This window comes from Rhinichthys klamathensis, unplaced genomic scaffold (genome assembly GCF_029890125.1).
Source record: "Rhinichthys klamathensis goyatoka isolate OS25496 unplaced genomic scaffold, OSU_Roscu_1.1 h1tg000189l_1, whole genome shotgun sequence".
NCBI lineage: Eukaryota > Metazoa > Chordata > Actinopteri > Cypriniformes > Leuciscidae > Rhinichthys > Rhinichthys klamathensis.
The window spans coordinates 1259465-1279675 of NW_026606716.1; the positions used below are offsets into that span (position 1 = coordinate 1259465).

Below are 20211 nucleotides of genomic sequence, written 5' to 3' on the forward strand. Positions count from 1 at the left end.
AAGATAACAATGTGAGGGTCAAGAGCCCAACTAAAACACACACTGATCTCCATAATGGTGACTTTAAATTCTGTTTTTCTCATTCAGTGATTCTGCTTGTTATCATCAGGTGTCTTCAATAATGCTCAATCATAACTCAATTATTCACTTAATTATCTCATTAACTTTAACACCGCTTCAGTGTTCATTTAACACTCAGCTCAGTTTAATTAGGTCGCTTAGAATTACTTAACTACATGTTTAAGTTACATGAACACATTATGTTTGTTTAACGTAACCCAGTTATGTGGAACCTTTTTTGTACATAAAAAAGTTAATTAATGGCAACATATCATTTTTTTGAGTGTAGGGGACCTGCAGGCATTTTCCGTTGACGAAGCGTGCCTGGAATTCGGGCAGGCTAACTCTCACGTGATCCTGAGACCCCGGCCTGGATATGTGTCCAAGGTTCCTACCACTCCCTTTCGGGACCAGGTGGTGAACCTGCAAGCGCTGCCCTCGGAGGAGGCAGACCCAGCCTTGGCACTGCTCTGTCCAGTACACGCTCCGCGTGCCTACGTAGACAGAACGCAGTGGATTTACAACACCAAACCCGCTAGATTTAAATAGTCACAAAAAAATCCACTGCAGTATTATTTGTTCGCACATTTTTTATTAAACGACTTGCTTGAAAAAATACAATAATAAACTTAAAAAAATAAATGGCTAAATCGTGGTGACTGGTCAGACGAGGTGCAGACGTTCCTCTCATTGGTAGCCGAGGAGCGGAGATGGATATTGTGACGAGGAATGAAAAAGTTTATCAGCAACTTTAACGATCAGTCTATAATCCCACCCACTTTTTTGAAGCGATACTAAATTGCAGTGGAAAAGCAAACCAAGCCAAAGCAAGCCGTCGGCTATTATTAATTCATTTCTAATTATTATTAGAAATTAATTAATAATAATTTCTAATAATAATTAGAAATTATTATTAAAGTTGGTGGAAATAAAAAGCAGAAATTTGTAATCTCAACTCACAGTTCCTGTTTGAGCAAGAGGTCATTTAAAGATCTAGTAAACTTCAAATAAATGTTTTTGATTTTGACATTAGGAAAATAACATTGATGATATGTGAAACACATGCTTGATACTTGATTCAATTTCTAGGGAGTCCAGGTTTTGTATTTTCCTGTTTTTGTAAAACATCATGAGACATCTGTTTGGTAGATTCTAATCTTATTTTTAGGTTATTTCTGACAGGTTTTTATACACTAAACTGAAATATTTTTGTATGTTCATTTGGTTTAAAAACGTCATGGTCAGAATATAATTGTCCATGTGTAATACATTTTGTAGACTAATCTTCATTTTAACTATTGGCTACTGTATGTTACTCCAAAAAAATGGCAGCAAATCTTAGCTTGTGCATTATTTAACCTTACTCTTGAAACTTGCCATTTTTTATTATTAATACTATTGGCTCTTACAACAGATTGCTTGTAATGTTCCTCATTAACCGCTTTGAATAAAACTGTCTGCAGAATGAATAAACCTTAATATAACAGAATAACAGGTCTTCATTTCCCATAATGTATTGTTATGTGTGTTTCCAGAAATGTTCCGGTGCCACCCTTTTGATGTTAAACTGAGTAAACAGAGCAGTCACGATAAGTTTGTGTGTGCGTGTCAAGTGAGTGATCGGCCAAACCTCCAAATCTGCTTAGGAGTGAGAGTCTAGTAGTCCTTTTGTTTTCAGAGGTTTATAGTTTTTACTGTTTTTACTGTTCTGGTTTTGTCTGTTTGTTTTCTAATTTCTAATTTATTTATTTACTTATTTTTATAATCTCTGGAAGAGATTTTGAAGGAGAGCGGGAGAGTCTTCACTCCGATGAGGCGAGTGAAGGAGTAAGTTATACTGCTGTATAAGAAGTCGCTGAGAGCGTCGTTAAGGGTAACGGCAGCAGACAGCGCACACGAAGCGTGCTCTGTGGGGGCCTCGCTGGGCATTACTGGTGTAGCACCACCCCAGCAGAGTACGTCCCTGGGCTAGAGGTCCAGTGGCACCGTAAACCGGCTCAATCTCTTCCATCTCAGATAGGGGTGGACCAGTACTACTTCATTAGATTTTTTATTCTAAACTGTTTTAATTATTCTTATTTGTTTTGATTATTTTAATTTCTTCTGTGTAAAGCACTTTGAATCGCCATTGTCTATGAAATGTGCTATATAAATAAACTTGCCTTGCCTTGCCTTGCCTTGCCAGTCCAGGGGTCAGAATGTAGAAGTTCTGCCATATGTTTATTCCACCCATGACCTCAGTCAGCTGATTTCTGTCTCCTGGCTGAAAACCTGCTAATTAGCAAATCCAGGTGATTGGAACAAAATACTGAGTAGGACTTTTACTTTCTGAACCTGGAGTTTACACCTCTGAAGAGAACAGAAAAAGAGATGAGTAGAAACACAAGAACTACAACTGAGGCCACATTTACACACAGCCGGGTATTTAGAGAAGCGCTCACATGACGTTAAGCATTTTCTGGCACATAATGTGACGTTTGAGAACCTAAAACCCCGTTTCTCCCAGTTGACACGGCAACACATAACCGGCGTTCTCAGAAATCTCCACTTTGGCCGGAGTTTTTAGAAATAATAATTTTCTGATAAAAACTGTTTTTTTTGTGTGTGTGTAGATGAGAGGCCAAACCGCAGGGAAATATCTGCGTCTTCCCTTCGTGTAAATGGGGCATGACTTCAGCCACAGCCTTAGATGAAATCAACTGAAGATAAAATACGACATTAAATCTCTGAAGATCTCAGCAGAGGAGAATTAAAGGTCCCACTTTATATTAAGTGGCCCTAATACCTGTGTACTTACATGGTTACTAGATATGTACTTAGTATGTAACTACAGTGTAAATACACATTGGTACATAGTATTTAAAACTGTAATATTTGTGTAACTACACATATGTAACAACCCACGGAAAGGTATGTGTAAGTACAAAAGTGTAACAGGACATTGGTAACAACACTTGGTAACACTTTATTTTACGGTGTCCTTGATACAGAGTAATTACTTAGTTAATTACTTAGTAATAAACGTTGTAATTACATGTACCAAAATGTAATTAACATGTAACTAAGTTATGGTACAGCCTGTACTTACAGATTGTAATTACACACATGTAATAGGCAGCTACTGTTACACATATGTAACAAGCCGAGTCTGTTACATATGTGTTACAAACTTGGTACACTGTAATTATGTAAGAAAGTACTTAGTACCACACAATGTAACAAGAAGTACTTAAATATATTAGGCTACTAAGGTCTGCAGTTACACATGGTAAATGTGTACATTTTGTAGCATTACATGTATGTAACATAAAATAAAGTGTATCAAGATTGTACTTGAGTGCAATTCATGTGTATCTACATACCTTATCCATCTTAAATAACCCACTAGTTCACCGCTAAAATACATGCATTAGCTTCCTAATTACATTGCAACTACAGAATATTACACAGGTATAAGCTACGTAAAATAAAGTGTATCAAGACTGTACTTAAGTGGACTTCATGTGTATCTACATACCTTATCCATATGTACCTTAGTTTGAATTAACTCTCTAGTTCACAGCTTAAATACATGCATTAGCTTCTTAATTACATTGCAACTACAGAATATTACACAGGTATAAGCTACGTAAAATAAAGTGTATCATGACTGTACTTAAGTGTACTTCATGTGTATCTACATACCTTATCCATATGTACCTTAGTTTGAATTAACTCTCTAGTTTACAGCTTAAATACATGCATTAGCTTCCTAATTACATTGCAACTACAGAATATTACACAGGTATAAGCTACGTAAAATAAAGTGTATCAAGACTGTACTTAAGTGGACTTCATGTGTATCTACATACCTTATCCATATGTACCTTATTTCGAATTAACTCTCTAGTTCACAGCTTAAATACATGCATTAGCTTCCTAATTACATTGCAACTACAGAATATTACACAGGTATAAGCTACGTAAAATAAAGTGTATCATGACTGTACTTAAGTGGACTTCATGTGTATCTACATAACTTATCCATGTACCTTAGTATGAATTAACTCTCTAGTTCACAGCTTAAATGCAGGCATTAGCTTCCTAATTACATTGCAACTACAGAATATTACACAGGTATAAGCTACGTAAAATAAAGTGTATCATGACTGTACTTAAGTGTACTTCATGTGTATCTACATACCTTATCCATATGTACCTTAGTTTGAATTAACTCTCTAGTTCACAGCTTAAATGCAGGCATTAGCTTCTTAATTACATTGCAACTACAGAATATTACACAGGTATAAGCTACGTAAAATAAAGTGTATCAAGACTGTACTTAAGTGTACTTCATGTGTATCTACATACCTTATCCATATGTACCTTAGTTTGAATTAACTCTCTAGTTTACAGCTTAAATACATGCATTAGCTTCCTAATTACATTGCAACTACAGAATATTACACAGGTATAAGCTACGTAAAATAAAGTGTATCATGACTGTACTTAAGTGTACTTCATGTGTATCTACATACCTTATCCATATGTACCTTAGTTTGAATTAACTCTCTAGTTTACAGCTTAAATACATGCATTAGCTTCCTAATTACATTGCAACTACAGAATATTACACAGGTATAAGCTACGTAAAATAAAGTGTATCATGACTGTACTTAAGTGGACTTCATGTGTATCTACATAACTTATCCATGTGTACCTTAGTTTGAATTAACTCTCTAGTTCACAGCTTAAATACATGTAATAGCTTCCTAATTACATTGCAACTACAGAATATTACACAGGTATAAGCTACGTAAAATAAAGTGTATCAAGACTGTACTTAAGTGGACTTCATGTGTATCTACATACCTTATCCATATGTACCTTATTTCGAATTAACTCTCTAGTTCACAGCTTAAATACATGCAATAGCTTCCTAATTACATTGCAACTACAGAATATTACACAGGTATAAGCTACGTAAAATAAAGTTTATCAAGACTGTACTTAAGTGGACTTCATTTCTATCTAACCTTATTCATATGTACCTTCGTTTGGGTAAACTCACTAGTTTACAGCATAAATACAAGCAGTAGCTTCCCAACTACATTACAATTACAGAATACTGTATTTTAACTCAATAGTGTAGAGTTGAATTGATGTGGTGTTACCCTTTCCACCCACCTGCCTGCACACAAAAGGTGACATTATCAAAATTACAAGTCAAATTCTAAATTTATTTTCCCCCTTCAAATACAACATATAATTAACTGCTAAAATGTACAATGTTTCACAAACATTAATGAGAACACATATTTTATAAATGAAATCTACACTCTAAAGTGTATTCTTGAAAGTCCACTGAGGTCAGTGGACAGAAGTCAAAACTAATGGACTCATACTCTGTATTTTTGACTTATGTCGTGAATGAGCCTTCCAAAGATGCCTTTCTTGCTTTTCTTTCCTAGCCAATATGTCCATTCAATAAACTTCAAGTGGCTCTTCAGCATTTTCTCAGTACGGTTCCCCCTTAATCTCCACACTTGTCCTTTAATTGTTTGCCAGTATCTCTCAATGTGTTGAGTGTGGCTGCCAGTCTGTGGATCCACAAAGTTATTCTTGTGGTTTACCGGATAGTGATGATATCCTTCTGTAGTGAGGGACTGTACATATGCCCGCCAGGAATCACTGTAGATTGTTGAACCGCTTCTAACATGCCGTTTAATGATTGGGATCAGAGTTGTGCGTGCTCGTGAAGGGACCAGCTTAAGAACAGGCCTTCGGCTACTGTGGTGTACTTCTAACAGGCCAAACACCCATCCATGTCTTGCCCAAGTACCACCATAACGTCCACGGTTATACTATAAGAAATACATAATTTCAGTTATGTATACACAAATACACAATACATCTTAATCGTTTACACATAAAATCTTAACCAAATGCAGTTCTGCTATGCTAAATTACTAGTAATTACTAATTACTAACTAGATTTGAGCTGACTTTTTATTTTTTACCTTTCTTTTATGAGTGAATTTTGACTCATCAATTACAACGAAACGATGTCTCGATCGCCCTCCAATTTTGAATTGGTGCTTTCTTTTCATCCTTCTCAATGCATTTGTGCACACCTTTTAATTAAAAACCATTGTTAGAAAGCATAAAAAGCAAACTATTAACATCATATTTAGTTTCAAGCATATGTACTCTAAACTTGATTTGTTTACAAATTTTTCAACAATCCCAGGATGCACACCAGAGTTGTATTCAACGAAATGGGAATTTACATGATAACAGAACAGAATCCAAAACTAATCAAATCAAAACTAACACTTAAGCTTACCTTTCTGAGCTTTTTGTTCATTTTTGAGAGTGTTGTTGAACTGGATGCCACTCCATCTTCCATCATGTCAATCTGGCGTAGTCTCAATCCTTGAGCAAACCTATAAAACAACAAAGTTAGTATTTACAAAATTGAAAACCTTACCAATGTCATAAATTAAAGTTTGTGACATTTTCCCAATGAAAATTATTTCCAGGGGATTTGTTTTTACTAACATTATATAATGTATCTGTCCCATCTTTTATATAAAAACAAAATACTTAAAATTGCATCAGTAGTGGCAAATTGTTTAATGCTGCCCAGATGTTGCATAAATGCATTTACACAGCAGTTAAAATCACACAAGTAACATAATGAAATTTCTTTATTCCTAATTTTATATTTAAATTAACAATAATAAAATGACTGAAAAAGGCCAATGGTACCTTTAAATAACCTAAATTATGAGGCATGTTATATATTTATAGATTTTTGTCATGCTTGCAAAAAAAAAAAAAAACTATTAGATTTTTTTTTTTTAAATGTTCCAAAATTAATTTGAGCAAGAACATCAGTGTTTTTAAGCCTGCACAAATAAATACCACATGTTCATACAGAGCAAACCCATACAATAAGGAAATAAATCATATATATCAGATTCTTTCAGATTGGGGTCTATGGTTGGGGCATACATTCAACTGCAGAACAAGGTAAATGCAAGTAACTCAAGACATTTGTATTCTATTTTTACATAATAAACTTGGTTTATGTACTAACACATCAATACATACTAATTAGAGGTTGATGATATTTTAGTTTCCTAGTATAAAATTGTGTTTAAAGAAACACAACAAATAGATTATTTTGTTGATACTACTATACCTACTGTATATAATTGAATTTGTTAGATAATGTTATTTGTATTTCCTTCCTGTAATGGGGTGGCTCAGGGAGGAGCCACAGAAATAGCTTATTTTATAAACAAAAGAATATCCAGTAAAAAAAAAAAAAAAAAAAAAAAAAAAAAAAAAAAACCTGCAAGCATAATTGTAAACAAGCCAGAAATTCACTGGGACTCTTATTTTGACATGGTCTTCTTTTTTTTCTTCGTGTTTTTTTTTTTTTTTTTTTTTTACCACAGATGATCGAGGGACATAAAATATGCCCTTTTACAACCATATAACATATTACAATAATAATAAAAAAACGGGAACACAATTCCACGAGCCAGTACAATGTGCAACATCGCAGCATTTTGACTTGGAAATCACATGTATCGACATTTCTCTGTTTTTCCATCGGCAGGAAAAATTAATAACACTTAATATTATAATTAAGAATTTTGCTATAATAATTAAGCTATTTTATCCTCTTTATATGGCCTTAAATCTGATCAAACAGAACCACGGAAATCCTAAACATGTCTGATGACTTCTAAAGCATGTTGTGGAGTTTAATGATATATATATATATATATATATATATATATATATATATATATATATATATATATATATATATATATATATATATATATATAATTGTGTGAATTACCTGTAAATAAACATCAACCATTGATGAAGTTCTTTATGGGATCCTGAAAAAATTGATCCGGTCCGGATTGATTTTTTCTTCCTTTGGGTGTGGTTCTGTTTGCGATTGCACACCCTGTTTTTTTAAAAAAAAGATAGAAAAAGATTAATGGTACTAAAGTGATCCGTAAATTAAAAATAAATAAATGACTCTTTTTTTTTTCAAACCACTTACCAGGTATATCCATCTTTTCTGTTGTCTTTCACGAACTTCATTTTTCTTCTGCAGTGTCCACATCGCATTTTTGGGGCCAATAATTTATTTCGCTGCATCCATTTAATAAGCTTTATCTTGTCATTTTGTTTGTGCTGTGGCAATGGTACAGACACCATATTTGAAATCCCGCGCTGCCGCGCCTAGCCGCCAACCTGCGCGTGCGCGGTTTCTGTAGGTCAACCGCATTGCCACGTGACACAATAACGTTTAAAAAAAGGAATCGTCTGGAGTCTGGAGACGCTTGCAAAACGAGTACTAGTCGAGAAGATACTGTAGGTATGGTATAAGTGTTTTTGTTGCTATACAGTACATATTTAGATAATATATTGATGTGAGATGTATTAAATTATGTTTAGGATTGTCTCATTTGACTGCTTTACTATAAACTTTACAATAGGCAATGTCAGATAACCACTACAGTCAATGGTCAGACTCTCTCTCTCTCTCTCTCTCTCTCTCTCTCTCTCTCTCTCTCTCTCTCTCTCTCTCTCTCTCTCTCTCTCTCTCTCTCTCTCTCTCTCTCTCTCTCTATATATATATATATATATGTGTGTGTGTATCTCTATCTATGTATCTATCTCTTTCTCTCTATCTTGATAGATATATACATATACTTACTTTTAATAAAAATAAAGTACATTCACTGATTTTAATATTAAATACCATAGCCAAACATTTTTAATGATGTGGTTTATATCATATCTGCTGTGTGGATCACTATTTATTCTGACCCAGGTCCACCATGGCCAGCAAAAGAGGGAAAAAGAAAATGAAAAAAAGTATGGATGTAAAGATTGTAGAGAGCCCCAAAAATGTGACAGAAGATCTACAAGTTGCTGAACAAGTAGAGAAGCATGGAGAAGACCAGATCATGCTAGATGAAGATAATGTGTCCAGCGAGGAGAGTGTACAGTGTGATGAGATGGTTCTGTCCAGTGGTAAGAGTTTAATCATTGTATTCGGTCTTGATTCTGAGAATGCAAGCATTCCTCAATTGAAATTTTGAAATATAGATATGTGCCTTAGATTTTTAACTGGTACACAGAAACGGGACCACACTTTAGGTTTTACCCATACATTGCTTATTTTATTAACATTGATTTCTCAAGTTCATTTTTATTATCAGACAATGTCACTGATTTTAATTTAGTAGATTATTTTTAACATCATGTTTTTTATCTTATGTTAAAATGGCATTGTCAAATAACCTTTGTTTATCTTTTTTTATCTCTTATTGAAATCTTTATTTAGCGCTTTGGTTAAAGTGGAAATCTAAGTGCTTCATAAATATGCCTTAACTCTACATTGAATATTTTGTTGATTGCAGATAAAACCAGCTCCCTGAAGTTGCTGAAGAAAAATAAAAGACTGCGGAAAAAAATTAAGAAAATGCATGAGGAAATTGACATTTTGAAGAAAAAATTGAGGGCAAGAACAGGTTGGTGACTATGGCTGGGTGAGGTCTGTTAAGATGTAAGCGGAATGAAATGTAGAACTGCTTTGCGACAACAGGATGGGGCTGATTTTAAAATAAGTCATTTTTGCAAAGTCTGTCAAGTGTCAAAATATCAAGGACAATTTGATTACCCATTTCATTTCAAACTAAACAAATGTTGCATGCAAGCTTTAGTTCTAGCGCCAAAGCTCAAATACATCCACAGTAAAAAACAAAACAAAAAAATGACTGGCAGTTTAGGCTTATTTATGGTGTGAACTGAAGGCACTTGAATACAAATGAAAACCAGTTCACAAAAAAAGTTAATTTTTATAATGTGATGGTTTTTTTTTTGGGTTGGCAGGGAAGTCAAAAAAGTACAAATCCCGTGATTCAGATGATTCCAGCTCCACCTCCAGCTCCAGCTCAAGCTCCACCTCCAGCTCCACCTTCAAGTCGACCTCAAGCTCCTCACTTTCATCCTCTTCGTTCTCCAAAATGAAGAAATCCCGCAAGAAGAGTAAAAAGGAGCACTGTCATCCTCTAGCAATGGCGAGAGGTACTGTTGTGTTTGGCAACCATTTTGCAATTAAGGGCCATAGTGTTACCTTTTTTTTTCTAACAGGAATAACTACTATTAGGGATAATTCAGCATGCAGATACAGTTATTCAACACTCCTTGCACTTATCATTTGAAATGGTTATCCCTTGGCACACCTTCCTAGGCTTGCCAACGTCTTATTATATTTAGTATATGAATACATAAGACTATTTCAATTAACATCAAATTTACATCACAATAACAAGATACAATGATTAAATACAAATGTGTAAAAGAGTCATGATTGTGATTCTAAGAATGTTTTGTAAATATGCAATTTGCTAGAATGTTGTTGGGCTTACCTCACATGTTTCTTGTTTATCTTCAGAAATAATGGGATAGCCTGGAGTAGATTAGCCAGCAGACAGGAAAGTTCACAGTAGAGTGCACATACTGGATAACAGTGTTCTTCAAATCTGACTTTGGTGGGCCTGTATAGTTTAGCTCCATCCCTAATCATTTTTTTTTTTTTTTTTACTATTGATAGAATCCTCCTGTTCTTACCTGCAGTCATGGGTGTAGATTACGCGGGGGACGGGAGGGACGTGTCCCCCCCACTTTTTATACAATGTAAATTCGTCCCCCGCACTTTTTCATAGGGCAAGTGTTTCAACGACAAGCTGAGGTTTTCACGGGTGTGTATACATCGATATTTAAAATCAAAAGAGTCAAGGATAGTCTATACGTGACTTCACGTTTCCATGGTAATCAGTCACTCGTGCATTAGCTTACGACACACCCGCATCCGCGTCGAATCCATCAGTTTCATAGAGTTCAAAATGGCAAAAAACTCTTCACTCCTTTTTCACGAAAAAGTCAAGCACTGTAAGTAAGTTGTCATGTAGTATCCGAATTGTGTTGCACAATGATGAATAACTCCGCCTATTTCTCTTGTTGAATAATTAACAGGTTTTGTTGTAAATTCACTACCCGAACAAACATGCCATATTTTCAATCTTTTTTTACTCGTAATGCATTTTATTTTCACAGATATGTTATCAAAGCCCTTCAATTTAAGTTTGTAAGTTTGTAGTAGTTTTAAAAGCTTGAAGTTTGAAGGTTTTCAATTGGAAAGTTTTAGTTTAGTAAGACAGACTTTGTTTAGGCTAGTAAGAAAATGTAATTTTGCCAAAAGAAGAACTTTTATTTTAAGTAAATTTTATTTTTAAATCAGCTTCAGTGTGATATTTAACCATATTATCATGCTTAACACTGATAATTTGAATAATTGTAATGCGATGATCAGATATCTAAATCAGAGAATATCATATGTTTGGGCAGTTGGATTATTTATTTTTAACAGCGGATTCGGGGCACTCAAAGTGCACCTGATTAGTGAATTTATCTTTAAAATGTACAAAATCTTCTTTCAGGGGGGCATGTCCCCGGACCCCCCTAAAGGTACAGAGATCCACCTACGAAAATACTGTGGTAAAACAGTAGACTATATGATGGTCTATGAAAAATACACATTTTATTATCTTATTAAAATACATGATCAGGATTTTACCACCTTCGCCTAGTTTTAAGCCAGGAAAAATCCTGCATGTGCAATATAAAGTACTGGACAACTTTCTTTATTTTTTTCTGCTTTATTGCTTTAAAATAAATAGCATATTAAGCCAATTAAGCAAAAATCTGTCAACAAAAGTCTGAAGAAAAATAAAACTGGTATTACACTTGACATTCTGTCCCCCTCACTTTTGAAATGATGGCCACGCCCCTGCCTGCAGTGGTTCCCAAACCCTGTTTTTGTAGCCCCCAACACTGTACATTTCATATGTCCTCATTGAACACACCCAATTCAATACAACATCTCAATTCGCCTTCATATACTACACCCTAAAAGTATACTCCTTTTGTGAGGAAAAAGTACATACATTTGAGTATGTATGAGAGGCATGTAGTAGTAACCAGCTTTGGGACATAATACTTCATCATCTTTAACAGACAGCTCTGTTGCTTAGTTATGTGCATCCTGTCACCGTTTAAACTGCCCTGTCAATCATCTTGTCACAGTTCCACATTCCACAGATCCACACTCTTTCATGAGGAGAAACTCTCATGTGGATAACATTTAATAAATATGTTTTCATATATTAAACAACATTGAATAAATATATATATTCAATGCATGTATATAAGCAAGTTGTTTGGCTGGCAGTTTATATGACACACACTTATATTGATTCTTGTCTGTACTTTGATCATTTACAATGCTGCCTAAGACAATTGGGTGGGAGTAAGCAATGCTATTTAATATATAATTTCAGTCCTATTCTAGTCAGTTTAAAGTAAATGGCTTATAATTCTGTTTTTCTTGTTTTCTTTGCAGCTCGCACAATTGACGATGTGGTACGTCGGTACCACAAAGTTGTGAAGGCCTACAAGAGTCAGGGGAGCATGAATAAGGCCTTCAGAATTGTTGGTGTGGATCGTAACACACTGGCTCTGTCTGCTCCCCTGGCTGAAATTACAATCGCAGCTCCAAAATTTTTAAAGAGCCTCCCACCATTTAATCTCAAAAAAGAGAAGCTTTTAGATTATTCAAAGCGTTGTGCGGAATCAATGACTCCAGAGGTCCGTGCTAAAATTGAAGAGCTAAAAGCGAAAGGCAAGCTTCTGCCAATCAAGTATAAATATAGATAAGATCCTTATTTTTCAGTTGTTTTATATTGGGGCTATTGTATTATTTGTTTCTGAATCAGTCCCAGTAACATGTTTTGCTTAACAATGTTTAAAAAGCCATTTTATTTTTGTGTTGCAATCTTTTAAAACTTCAGAATAAAGTTTTGAATTGTAAAAATCTGCTCACATCTCATTAATTTCCATTATTTGTATTGGCAGGCAGGTGGCTAAAAAGGGTAGGTACACTTAAAGTTTGGGTATATTTAATTTGTAGCCTTATGCTTTGTTTATTTAGCACTCAAAAATCACTTGTCCATGAACAGGCTACAGTCAAATAGTGTATGCAGATATCAGCGGACTGTGCTGATGACAAAAATCATGTATTTATGCTGTGAACTAGTGAGTTAATTCAATCTAAGGCACAGATGGATAAGGTTAGATAGAAATGAAGTACACTTAAGTACAGTCTTGAAACACTTTATTTTACGTAGCTTATACCTGTGTAATATTCTGTAGTTGCAATGTAATTAGGAAGCTATTACATGTATTTAAGCTGTGAACTAGAGAGTTAATTCAAACTAAGGTACATATGGATAAGGTATGTAGATACACATGAAGTCCACTTAAGTACAGTCTTGATACACTTTATTTTACGTAGCTTATACCTGTGTAATATTCTGTAGTTGCAATGTAATTAGGAAGCTAATGCATGTATTTAAGCTGTGAACTAGAGAGTTAATATAAACTAAGGTACATATGGATAAGGTATGTAGATACACATGAAGTACACTTAAGTACAGTCTTGATACACTTTATTTTACGTAGCTTATACCTGTGTAATATTCTGTAGTTGCAATGTAATTAGGAAGCTATTACATGTATTTAAGCTGTGAACTAGAGAGTTAATTCAAACTAAGGTACATATGGATAAGGTATGTAGATACACATGAAGTCCACTTAAGTACAGTCTTGATACACTTTATTTTACGTAGCTTATACCTGTGTAATATTCTGTAGTTGCAATGTAATTAGGAAGCTAATGCATGTATTTAAGCTGTGAACTAGAGAGTTAATATAAACTAAGGTACATATGGATAAGGTATGTAGATACACATGAAGTCCACTTAAGTACAGTCTTGATACACTTTATTTTACGTAGCTTATACCTGTGTAATATTCTGTAGTTGCAATGTAATTAGGAAGCTAATGCATGTATTTAAGCTGTGAACTAGAGAGTTAATATAAACTAAGGTACATATGGATAAGGTATGTAGATACACATGAAGTACACTTAAGTACAGTCTTGATACACTTTATTTTACGTAGCTTATACCTGTGTAATATTCTGTAGTTGCAATGTAATTAGGAAGCTATTACATGTATTTAAGCTGTGAACTAGAGAGTTAATTCAAACTAAGGTACATATGGATAAGGTATGTAGATACACATGAAGTCCACTTAAGTACAGTCTTGATACACTTTATTTTACGTAGCTTATACCTGTGTAATATTCTGTAGTTGCAATGTAATTAGGAAGCTAATGCATGTATTTAAGCTGTGAACTAGAGAGTTAATATAAACTAAGGTACATATGGATAAGGTATGTAGATACACATGAAGTCCACTTAAGTACAGTCTTGATACACTTTATTTTACGTAGCTTATACCTGTGTAATATTCTGTAGTTGCAATGTAATTAGGAAGCTAATGCATGTATTTTAGCGGTGAACTAGTGGGTTATTTAAGATGGATAAGGTATGTAGATACACATGAATTGCACTCAAGTACAATCTTGATACACTTTATTTTATGTTACATACATGTAATGCTACAAAATGTACACATTTACCATGTGTAACTGCAGACCTTAGTAGCCTAATATATTTAAGTACTTCTTGTTACATTGTGTGGTACTAAGTACTTTCTTACATAATTACAGTGTACCAAGTTTGTAACACATATGTAACAGACTCGGCTTGTTACATATGTGTAACAGTAGCTGCCTATTACATGTGTGTAATTACAATCTGTAACATTTGACAGATCGTTTTTGAGTATGGATGTTTCATTTTGAGTAGAAAATGAATCCAGATGTCACAAAATGGCAAGTTACATGGCTGATAATTAGTTCCGACACACCTCACACTCAGTATTTTGTTCCAATCACCTGGATTTGCTAATTAGCAGGTTTTCAGACAGGAAATAGAACTAATTAGTTGTAGCCAAGTCAATAGGGGGCGCTGGTGAGGATATCTGTAGAGGGTGTAATTTCCCTTTAAATATGCCACTTCCTGTGAGAGGAATGGTTGCAGTACCTGAATTGTTTGGCATGGTCGCTGAAAAAACAAGCTCTGGTAGGTTGATTATTAATGAGAAGTGGTTTTAATGCTTACTTATGATGTTTGGGATCTTTTTGGTGTGTTGGCCAAGAGCCAGCGATTTTTAGTGAAAATGTTAATTCAAATGGGCCAGCTGTATTTAATCCGTTCATTGTCTCGATGTAGTTGGTAGTGATGGGCAGATCGAGGCTTCGTGAAGCAATGAAACAGTCGAAGCAAATGTGCCATTTTGTTTCGAGGCTTCGAATCAATCTGAAACCCGTCTCCACGGTGACACCTAGTGGTCACTTGCAGGTGTTGATCTGAAACAACCTTTACAAAGAGCTAATAAAAAAATGTGTTTTTTTTTATTTTTTATTATTGTATTTTTGTAATATATGAAGCTTGTAACCTGTAGTCTCTTCACATTGCATAATGTGATTTTGGTCATGAAAAATGAATATTAATAAAAATAAATCAAGCCACAATGTCTCCCTTTTTTATAGATTTTTATTCAAAAATATTAATTTCTCTGCTGTTGAAGGACTCAGCCTACTTCTTTTTTTACAGATAATTTCTCCAGCCTTTGAAAAAATTCTCTCACAAGGGACACTTGTTGCTGGCATACAAAGATATTTTTTAGCTAGGACATACAAATGAGGAAAGATTACTGCTCTCTCTTTCCAGTAAGTTAGAGGATCATGAGTTCTGGGCAAAAACGCATCGCTGAGGTATTTTTTCACTTCCACTGTGGCATCAGCTGTAGGATTGTGTATCATCTGGGTCTCACGGATACGATTGTCAAAATGTTCCCATAAACTGTCTTGTGTTTCAACTGGTGTTGATGATGATGGGCCTGATGTTGACATTTGTGGTTCTGAATTAAAAGAAAACGGCAATTAGTAACAAATCATAAACTGACAACACATATGAAGTATAAATTTCATGAATCACATTACATAAGATAACATAGACTGAAACTCACCAGGAGTTGTGTTTGAACGCATCAGTGAAGCACACTCCAGTGTGATGTGCTTTTCAGCATCCAGGGCTTTGGCAGGATGTCAGTAGCAGGCCTTGGTACAGGGGGAACACTACCATCCTCTGCACCCTGCAGAATGGCAGGATGAATGCTCCTCAAATGGCGCATCTTGGATGATGTATTGTTGCAGTAGGCTAGCTGCCGATCACAATACACACATCTCACTTTATTTGGGGTTTCCAAATGGAAATGCTCCCACACCACAGATGTACGGCATCTCTTCTGTGGAGCCTCCATTTCTTTCTTTCTATCTATCTATCTATCTATCTATCTATCTATCTATCTATCTATCTATCTATCTATCTATCTATCTATCTATCTATCTATCTATCTATCTATCTATCTATTTTATATGTAGCCTATCTATCTAATAATCTATATGTATCTGTAATATATGTATCTATCTATTAATCTATATATATATATATATATATATATATATATTTATATCAATGCATCTATTAATGTGTCACTATATGTACTCTGTGTGTCTCTAAGTCAATGTGTAAATGTAAATTAAATCCTAAATATAACTAAACAAATCGCACTATAAATGTCACTATATCACCAAAAATCCGCTATCTCAAAACCAAACTCCTCTCACAAAAACCCACGATATGAAAATGCGTTGACAAAACTTTTATACTGTGTGATTGTGTGATTTGTTCCCGAACCGACCAATCAATGAAACCCTGATTCGGAGGAGCACTCCACCTGATGAAACACTTAGACGCTTCATTTAGCCGTTGTCACGTGACGTGGGTGTTTTGAATCATGCTTCGGATCAGTGTTTCGAATCATCTTTGCTTCGGGATCTCGCAAAGCTTCGGAACGTCTGTTTCGCGCCAGCCATCCTTAGTAGTTGGTTTGTTTTAGAAGTGAGGCCCAAATGCCCCAATGCTGGTAAAGTTTGGCTGGATGAGTGGTGGACACTGAATCGACTACTTGCACAACTACTTCCGCGTTCTACTTGACATAGACAGGACGAGGTAAAAAAAAACAATATATAGGACATCCTCATTCAAAACAGCTGGCGCTGATCAGCCGCGCTGATCAGCCGCGCTCACTCACACAACACACACACACATAGCGAGGGCGAATCAGGGACTCTTTTCCAGTTCCTCACGCGGTCAGATTCTCTTTTCCTTTTCCTAGTCTCTTCCGACCGTGTTTTCTTTGCTTTTTCCATCGTCGAGTATCACGTCTGAAATGCACGCAAGTGTCTTCGTGCTTCATATATTGTTGTTGATGTGTGTGACGTCGTTGCCGTAAAGCATGTCGTTATTCTCGCGAGATTTGTCGGGGGCGCTCCTCTCAAACTTGCATTGCTGGTTTTTACAGCGGTGTCCCCCCCAAGCTTTACTACCAGGATGATTCGCCCTACTGTGAGTTTGTTTACCACCGAAATGACTTTGAAGCTGTTATATTAAGGTGCAATTCTTGCATAGTGTGCCTTTAAAGCTTTGTTCAGATGTCTGAGATCTAGAATGGGGCGGAGACCACCATCCTTCTTCGGGACGAGAAAATAGCGGATGTAAAAACCCGCCTCGCTCATAGAGGGAGGAACTGTTTCTATAGCGCCCTTCTCTATCAGTTTGAGCACCTCGGTGTGTAGAACATGTGAAACATCTTTTCTCACTTTCGTCTCGACCACCGCTGTGAAGCGGGGTGGTCTGCGAGGGAATTGAAGCGAGTAACCGTGTTTTATTATGTTCAAAACCCATTTCGGCATGTCGAGGATATTTTCCCAAGCTTTCGCTCGCACAGATATGGGCTGAATGCTGGCTGGGGGCGTGTCGCAGTGACGTATGGCTCCCGCTGGCGAATCGCCCTGTGCTAATACTGGGCTTACAGCTCTCAGAGGCGCGGGCGCGCGCTGAGCAGCTTTGTTGAATGCCGAGTGCAGGGGTGCGTGTGAGATTACAGACACGCTCGCCACATCTGTAATGCTCACAGCGTGAGTTGGAGAAATGTTTAAAACTGTATGGACAGTGCTTATGGGTGGGGGTGCATAGACTGTGGTAGGCACGCGCGCCACTTTCATAAAACTTCCCGCTCGTGGCGGGAGGTTTTTGGCCATATAAACAGTGTTTGTGAGTAGGGATGCGTGCATGACGCTACACAGCAAAAACTCCAGAGTTAAATTAACTCTCCTGGGAGTTTATATGGCTCCAGACTCAGTGTTAAAATATGAGTGTTAAAGTTAATGAGCTCATTAAGTGATTAATTGAGTGATGATTGACCATTATTGAAGACACCTGATGTTAACAAGCAGAATCACCAAAGGAGAAAATCGAATTTTTAAGACACCATTATGGTGATCAGTGTTCGCTTTAGTTGGGCTCTTGACCCTTAAACTGTTAGCTTTAAAATTTGTTTTTCTGTTGTATCTGAGCTATAACTGCCAGATGAACAAAGAAAATGTTTACCAGGTGATGTTGGTTATGTTTTGACATAATCATAATTTGACCTGAATCACTGAACTCATTTAGAGTCTAATCTCTGACTTAAATGTATATTGTTGCTTATGGCGTCAATATGATTCTACAGCAAAAGATCCAGAATTTTCTAAATAATCTAAAGGATTTCTTAAGAGTTGTTCTGCTAAAACAAAATCTTTCTTTTAGGCACACACAGACATCAAGAATCAGTGTATGAATCTCAACAATGGTGACACAGAATATTCAATTAGGGAAAGGAAATTACTAAAACAATTCAGATCATAATTTATTCATACCGCAATGCATGATGGGAGCCATGAATGTGTTTTGATTGGTGGCACCCAGAATGCACTGCAACATGCTTTATTATTGTCACCATTGTTGAGAATCACAGGTTGATTCTTGATGTCAGTGTGTCTAATTTCAGTAAACTCCCAAGTCTTTTTATCAGAACAATTTTTAAGAAATATTGTGGATTATTTTGATAATACTGAAAATCATTTGCTGTAGAATCACAGGTCTGATGTAATCAACAAGGTAGACATAACTCTCTAATAGAGATTTGATATTCAGGTCAAATTATAATTATGTCAAAACATAATAAACAACACCTGGTCAACTTTTCTCTTTGTTCATCTGGCAGTTATAATTCAGATACAACAGCCAAACTAAAACTGATTTTAATGATTTAAGGGCCATGAGCCCAACTAAAGCAAACACTGATCTCCATAACGGTGTCTTAAAAAAGTAGATTTTCGCCTTTGGTGATTCTGCTTGTTAACATCAGGTGTCTTCAATATTAGTCAATCATCACACAATTAATCACTTAATGAGCTCATTATCTTTAACACTCTTGAGTGTTAATTTAACACTCATATTTTAACACTGAGTCTGGAGCCATATAAACTCCCAGGAGAGTTAATTTAACACTGGAGTTTTTGCTGTGTACCCTGATAGAATTTCCCGCTTTTACTGGGGAAGTGTTTATAACTGTGGGAACAGTGCTTATGTGTAGTGGTGCATACATGACAGTGGGCACACGATCTACATTTATTGGGCGTCCAGCCTGAGCTGGGGAAGCATTTGGCACTGCTTTGACAGTTTTGATATGTGGGAATGCGCACTTTAGTGTGGACACGTGACCCTTTAATGACACAGGCAGAAAATGGCTCTTTATGTGATTTCTGTGTGTCGCCGTTAAAACGGCGTTTGTTTGCAGGTGAGCGAGCTGTGCGGCTGGCCCATTGGCTGCTGTACAGACATTTCCAGCCGTCTGTAAGGGGACTGGGTAATGTTTTAAACGTTTTGGAGAGAGTGGTCCTGCTTTTGCGAGACACGCGATCCAGCGCGATCCAGGATCCAGCGAAGAGAATGGTCTTTGCTGAAGGAGATAAAATCTAAAGAACTCAGACGACAGGGCGCCCAATATATAGCCCTTGGCCACGCCCATCTTGGCGGACTCTGACGCGCGCGGGCGCGAAGCACGCTCATTGGAAGCGGGTTCAGAGTCGCCTCGTCATAGGTTCGTGCAGTTGCCGCAGCACAGCCAATGACCGAGCTGCCTCGCTCATTG

The 20211-nt window shown here is 36.1% G+C and overlaps 1 protein-coding gene across 1 annotated transcript; it reads left to right on the plus strand.

Moving 5' to 3' along the window:
* The first annotated feature begins 8915 nt into the window (after positions 1 to 8915).
* On the plus strand, positions 8916 to 12858 carry LOC130095234 (coiled-coil domain-containing protein 106-like). The gene is made up of 3 exons (XM_056261921.1): positions 8916 to 9111; positions 9973 to 10167; positions 12536 to 12858. Exons 1-3 carry the CDS (start codon positions 8916 to 8918, stop codon positions 12856 to 12858), a joined length of 714 nt encoding a protein of 237 aa, XP_056117896.1.
* Positions 12859 to 20211: the final 7353 nt, after the last annotated feature.